Genomic DNA, 7,129 nt, shown 5'->3' on the forward strand with positions numbered 1-7,129 from the left:
TTTCCCCGCAGGAATAAATAATGTTTCACCTCGCATGCTATCTCTTTCCTACCCGCCAACTCCTCAGAAGAAGTCATCAGCAGGCAGAGCTGACAGATTTGACATTTGACAGCAAAGTGAGTCCCTCGCGCTTCATTTACGACTCATTTGATCCCGCTTCAAAGCTTGTGGAGGCGAGGGGAGGGTGGAGGAAAAGAAAGGTAAGACAGGCAGAGGCGGGCGAGGTTGTAAACAGGATGGAACAGCCTTCCGTTTTATTCTAAATTTGATATGTACAGGAAAAAGTGGCTGCATACATTTCTCAATATATCATGTAAAAGTTTCTGGAAAAAACAAAAACAATTGCACATCAGCTTCCGTTTCTTCTTACACTTTAAAACAACATGGTACAGCATGGTTGAAGGCAATGTCAAACGGGATACAAATACACTGATAACCGCTTGTAAGTGTTGGCTCTTGTAAATAAAGTTTTTTAGAAAAAGATCAGGAAGGAGTACCCCTAAAAATGACACATTTTAATAACATGACATTAAAAACGCTTAAAAACACACACACTGTAGTTTGTGTGCTGTAGTGTCATCGACAAACAAATAACACTGTGTTTTTCTTTTTGTGTAAAATATGATGATATTATTTCAGGCACTTGTTGATAACTAAACTAGCTGAACAGCAAAGTCCATGAAGTTTACAGCACAGGTCAAATACATCCTTCTAAATGTGCTACTCTGCATGTTGACCTGCACTAGTGTTCACAGCAGGAAGCGCCGGCCGCTACAACCAAACACTCTACTAAAAACAATCCAAGTGGGGCGATACTTTACCCTTACATGCACAGTTTGCATCTTATTTGGTAACATTTTCATCAGTTCCCGTTGCAGTGATTTACACGCACGCTGCAAGGGGCCAATGTGTGCTTCTTTGTCGTTAAAACAGAGTTCATACATAATGCAGAAAGGTCGTTTTCCTTAGCTTAAAACAGAGCAGTGTTGTGAACTTTCCTCAGGTGAAAAAAAAGCAGCTTTCTTCACCTCCTCACTTTTCCCGTATATCATTCATCACCCCTACTAAGCCCGTCTCTTCCCCAGCAAGAGTCTTCATTAACCAACAGGAGATAATGTATGTCACGCAGCTTCACTCTGCATACGAGTGTGTAGGAGTGAAGGGGCAATTACGTACCGCCTGTTTGTTTTCCACAGCTTAATGATGGCCAGGTTTTATTTTTTTGTATTTCCCTTTTGATTTTAGAGTTGCACCAGCTGGGTCTCATTTGTTGGTTTGCAGGCAGAGATATGAACATTAGTGGAAGTCAAAGAAGGGTAGGTACAGACTAGGAGGAGCGGTTGCCACCTACTGCAGCAATTAGAGCTGTGGGCTGGTTTGCTGTGGTGGTGATTTTTAAGCATGTGTCATCAACACCCCAGGTCTTCTTTACGACCTACAACTACAGCAGCTGGTTCCACTGATGAGCTTCCTCCTCTTTAAAGGGAAAAACAGTCAGTTAGCATCTGCAAGGGTTGATTGGGATAGAAGCTTGTAAGTTAGCCACAACCATCATCATTTAAACCACACAGTTTCAGGATAAGATTTGGGATTCCAAGGAGTTAAAACCAAACTAATATTAAACAGTGTCAAGCATTGATTGGGCAACTAAGGATGCACCCAATGCAACCTGTGCAGACTGGGGAGTGGAACGTGTTTGTCCGCCATCATATGACAGAGCCCCAGGATGCTGTCTCCTGAATGGGGGGGAATTTTAAACAACCTCTGCTAACTCATTGAGGATTAGTCTTTGGACAGTTGGCAAGCAAAATAACCCAGGGAGCTATCGATCTAGCATTGTTCTTACTAGCTTGTTAGCCGTGTAAGTATTTCATTAGTCATCCTGCATGCTTCTTTTCACTGAGAAGGTTTCACGCAATCCTCTCCAACTGTGCTGTGATTGGCTAAAGAGGCTTGTAACTCAAAAATATTTAATGTGGTTTGCTTGTGGAGCAGTTTGAAACCACTGAGGTGTCACCATGCTGCAGAAACAGACTTTACTTTTACATCTGTGACATCAAAGTTTCAAACGTATCACAGTGAGAGATACGTTTGACTGTTAAAAGACCCCTTACAAATGCGAAGGATGAGATAAGAGGTACAGCTTTGTCCACAGGGGGAGCCAAAGTGAACAAAACCCAAAAGTTCCTCACAGGAGCTTTAATATCTGAAACAAAATTGTGATCATTCTTAAAACTAATGAAGTACAAGTCATGTGGGCACATTAATGGGACCAATAAGTGGTGATACTGTGATTATTAGGAGTCAGCATTGGTCCTTTGTACTCCTGGGTGAAGCAGCTTCCTGGTACAAAGCCCTGAAGACACACTTTGATGAAGCCAGCAGTAGCCAATCACAGCACAGTGGGGTAGAGTTGAACTCAATTAGAACGAAACAGCACTTTCTGCACGGCCTACGTTGGATGGACTCTTCTGGATGCACAAATTTGCTTTGAGGTTATGTCCTGCAACACACTGGGGTTATGTTTTAACAATCTAATATTTTTGTAAAAAAGCAGGTTATTACTTTTTTTTGTACATTTTGGAGAAGAGTGTCAGGTAAATTTGTTCAATGGAAAAAAAAAAGAATAAAAAAATACAAAAAGCAATTACAGCAAATTGAAAGCAATTAACTCCTCGGGACAATTTTGCCTTTTGTTAAAAAATGGGACAAAAGCTCCAGCTAATCTCACACTGAGAGGCTCATTGTCTGTCTCTACCCATCTCTATTCTGTCGTTTTTTTTCCTGTTATTTCTCTTTTTATGTCAGAAGCCGGGCCCTCTGTCGGAGCCTCTGGTGGCAGCTTTCTCTGGCTCTGGCAGGCAGCAGGTGGCTTGTGATGAAAAATTCAGTGCAGAGCCTGACTCGGGAGACGAGGAGGAAGGGAGGGAGGTAGCGGGTAGTGGGAGGAAGAGGAAGAGGAAGAGGAGGGGTGACATGAGAGGAAGGTGGGAGATGAGTGTGAAGGAGAGGAGGATGAAGGTTGGGCGTGTTGAGGTAGAAGAAAGAAAGGTAATGAACAGAGAGAATGACGAGAGAGAGGATGGGAGCTGGAGCTCCAGACAGACAGGCAGGCGGGCCAGGGAATCAAGCCCAGAGCAGTGCAGGGGGGGCAGGCAAAGGATCAGAGCTGTCTACCCTCTCTGCCTGGGTCTCCTCCATGGAGATAACACATGATATGAATCATTTATGAGGGGGGCTTTTTTATTAATAACACACACCATGCCCTGCTTCTTTCATACACTTTGCCGTGTTTCCTCTGCTCCCCGAGGACTACTCGAGTGCGAACACACGGTGCCTGAGCAGAAAACACTAGATGTAGAGAAAACAGGATGCAGGGAAACGCCGGCAGCGTTAGTAAGGGGGTTGAATGTTAACTTTGAATTGTGACCGATGGGAAGAGTCATCCGTGGGACACTTTGTAAAGCCACGACACACATACTTGATCGTGAAACATGTACCTTGTCACTTGCCTACACACAGACCCACACAGAAACACCTCCCCCATGGGCTTTGAAACGCACCCACTCACTTGCCTGTCTGCCCGTTTTGATTGTCAGCACGTGACGGTGCCAAAGCTCGATGAATCAGAGCCCTGGACGACTGTGAACAAACACTGTGTTCGTGAATGCAGAGAAGGCACTGAGCGTCTCATGTCTGTAGGAGGGACTGATTACTGGTATAGGTCATCAGCACAGTGAGGGATGAAAATAAACACCCACACACTGAGTACACTTCACAACTGTTTACCTCTAAGATCATCTCTAAGCTATACGACATCTAGTTCGTCCCTTTGTCAAGATTTGTAGCGTCCACTTCTTCTGTTTCTGTGAAGTCCTCTGTCCAGCTTTCATCGAACAGTCCATGATACTCCTCAAGAATAAAACAGTCTTCCTTTCTCCGACCCCAATCTATTTAACCTCGCTAACTGTGAAGGTGAAGGTGGCACATCATGGCGGTAAGGACCCTTTGGAGAAGCAGGGTCCTTCAGGTGCCCTGTGGAGTACCCTTCATAGCTGCTGTTCTCCTGCATTAGCTTCCCTTTGGCTTCCTGCTCGCGCCGTCTCTGCTCCTGCCTCAGCAGCTCCTGGGCCTCCAGGAGGACTCGAGCATTGACCCCTCCTCCGCCTGGGTAGCCGTTCCTGGAGCCCTGGTAGCTGGAGTATCTGGGGTTGTCCTTTGCTGTCTGGAAGCCTTCCCCAGGTGGGTACGCTTTATCCCAGGAGTCCTGGGAGATGGAGCTGGGGTTTTTCCTGGGTTGTCTGAGAAAAGAGGAAACAGAAGAGGAGAAGGAGAGGTGAGATATTTGTAAGTTTTTAAAGTGCTGCCTCTGTGTGTCGTGGTTTGTCTGTTATCTAAATTAGTATCGTTTGGATGTCCTTTCTCCCTTTGAGAGGAAAAAACAATAAAGACATGTTAAAGAAAGGTGTTAGGATGGACTGATAACAAGAGAAGCTGGTCTACATCTGCCTTAACTGATGTTTTAAGATAAGATAAGATAAGATACTCCTTTATTCTTCCCACAACAGGGAAATTCATGGAGTTACAGCAGCAAACAAAAAGGTGTACAGTACAAGAATTTCAACAAGAATATATATATAAAAAAGGTTCATCAGAGACAACAGCTTGGCCATAATTCTCCTGTCAGAGACCACCTCCACAGGGTCCAGGACTGAGCTGGCCTTCTTCGTTTTTATTGTTGTGTTCCGGAACAGGGGCGGAGCCAGAATGTTTTGACTGGGGTGGCCAAACTGGGACGCTGACTGTTCTAGGGGTGGCCAAGCGTAGTACAAATTAGCGGTTTACCCCAAACCAAGAAGGGTTACCTCCAATAATCACGTCTACTTAAACCTCTTGTATAAAATATTTTTTTAATTTGAATATTTTTGTAGAATTTTAACGTTATAAAGTAAATCTACAGATTCGCAACTTTTAAACCAGCTGACCTGCAATTTTTTTTCTTTTAGCATCATCTAAGTTAGAAACAATCTTTAATTTTAATGCTTATTAACAACACTAGTCAGGAATATTTAGACATCTAAAAGTCAATTTAAGACCCATCTGTTTACTCTGGCTTTTACATAGAGTAAGCTTGGATCCTACCAAACACAATATTGCAAACTAACTAATGAATCAAGCCTTTGGGAGACATGCAACTCCTGCATCCTGAGGTTTAATGACAAAGCATACGTGGTGATCTGTGATGTTAAAAACAGACCTTTCTAATACAAGAAATATAAACCAGGTTGCCCAAATGCCTTCCCACAACTAGCCCTCTTTGTCTAACATTGTGACCTGGTGTGGTGGGGTGTATACAGGGAGTGACATTACTGTTTTTTTCCAAGCACCATTACCTCATGGGAGGGGCCTCAAGTCTTTGGCTGCTTCACTAAAAAATCATATTATTCTGTCAGTTGTATGGGAGCCAAGATATCACGGTCAATGAAAATGAGGCACCATTACAGCCTTGCGAACTCCCTCTGGGCAGGTAGCAGCCTGTGGTAACATCGTACAGGGATATCTAACCATGTCAAAGCCCCCATCCTGCCCATTAGGCCCATTTCAAGACCGACAGAAACAACCATTGGATCTGACAGACAGTAACAGCAGACCTTTCGAGGTTGGAAAATGAGGCGACCATCTCGTCTGCGATGGATTTGCTCAGGCTGATATTTGACACCTGACACATGTGTCTTAAAGGCACGGTTAGTTGTCTCGCTTCTCGAGGGTGCTGCATCGCCCTTTACAAGAAAGGGTGTCAGGGAGGAAAAAAAAATCCAGATGTGTGACATTAGCTCTCATTTCTGCTTGGCTAGCCTCTTTGTGGCAGCCTTGCATTTGTGTGCATATGATATGCATGAGTGACACAAACCCTGCAGCTCCACCTATTTATCTGCAGGGCAAGGAAACACCAGAGGAAAGAGAGATGAACAAGACACACAAACATCAATGGGCCTTTGACTGGGAGCCATGCATAATTAGCAGGTATATCAGCCAGCTGTGAAGAAATCACATTATTCCTGTGTTTGGATTTGAGTAGGAAGTGAAGGAAAAAAATCCTTAATGAGAACAGAAAAGACCTTTGTTTTTATTCAAGAGAGATTGAATGCAATTGGGAATGGATACGCTCCTCGATCGGTGAGATACGGAGAATATAGCCCAGGTTTATTCTTGCACACGGTTGAGTGATTCCAATTTTCGGAGACGGGCGTCCCCGGAATCAGATTTCATTTCACATGTTGACAAAGAGGCCAAAGCCGGTCTGCCTCCCTGCTGAGAAATGCAAAGCAGATCACTTCTCTCTGTCTGATGCCATGCCAGGAGCGAGCATGTACATGTGTGGTAAATACAGAAAGATCTTCTTTATTCCGTGCATGCACACTGTGAAGCATGACAGATGATAAAACAGAAGGGGAAAGGTGATGGAGGGAGATTGAGGGGAAAAAGGGAGACTTTGTGAGAGGTTGCAGAGCGGGGCAGATAGACATGTGGTTGTGACATGCAGATATGCGTACATGCAGGCATATTAGTGGGACCAAACATGTGTGTAGCTGCTGCAGAGAATCCTTTCAATAATGACATTAAATTGGCTCTGAGATCAATGCTGTTTAAAGGCGTTTTTCGACAGCAGGAACTTTACCCTGGAACTACGTGCATTTTAACCGGAGGAACCAGGGTCTAAATTTAGTTCAGGGGTAGAAAATCTCCCCCTTTAAAAGCCCCTGCTTGTCGGGTAGTACTTTTCAAAGGCCCTGGGACTTTCAGAGGTCAGGGCCTGCAATGCTGAATGTGTCTGATTGGTAGATTACCTGCCATATCTTTATCCTGCCCGCCGTCCACAATAACATCACACACATCTGTGATTCTCTTGATTTCTCTTTCTTTCATTAGTTTTTATTTGTTCTATCTTTTTTGTATGTGTGTGTATTTTTCAGAAGAAGAAGCTGTGATTCTCTTGATTTAGCAGCTTGTAACAGTAGTCTTCTCTCAGCCCACCGTGAATGCGTCTCTCCAGGTGTTACGGTTTTAAAAGTGACCCTGTAAACTGGAGACCTTCAGCTGAACATGTCAGTGTTTGTGGAGTTTACAC

At 44.1% G+C, this 7,129-nt stretch overlaps 1 protein-coding gene across 3 annotated transcripts in view; it reads right to left on the reverse strand.

Annotated features, from left to right (window-relative positions):
• Nucleotides 1-221: 221 nt before the first annotated feature.
• The window catches only part of pard3ab (par-3 family cell polarity regulator alpha, b), a 372,199-nt gene continuing 365,291 nt past the window's right edge, over nucleotides 222-7,129 (reverse strand). For all 3 annotated transcript variants that reach the window (XM_034702113.1, XM_034702112.1, XM_034702111.1), the window contains one exon: nucleotides 222-4,301. In XM_034702113.1, coding sequence (XP_034558004.1) covers nucleotides 3,914-4,301 — 388 coding nt within the window. In that variant the 3' untranslated portion in view covers nucleotides 222-3,913. The remainder of the gene's footprint in view (nucleotides 4,302-7,129) is intronic.

This window comes from Notolabrus celidotus, chromosome 15 (assembly GCF_009762535.1).
Source record: "Notolabrus celidotus isolate fNotCel1 chromosome 15, fNotCel1.pri, whole genome shotgun sequence".
Taxonomy (NCBI): domain Eukaryota; kingdom Metazoa; phylum Chordata; class Actinopteri; order Labriformes; family Labridae; genus Notolabrus; species Notolabrus celidotus.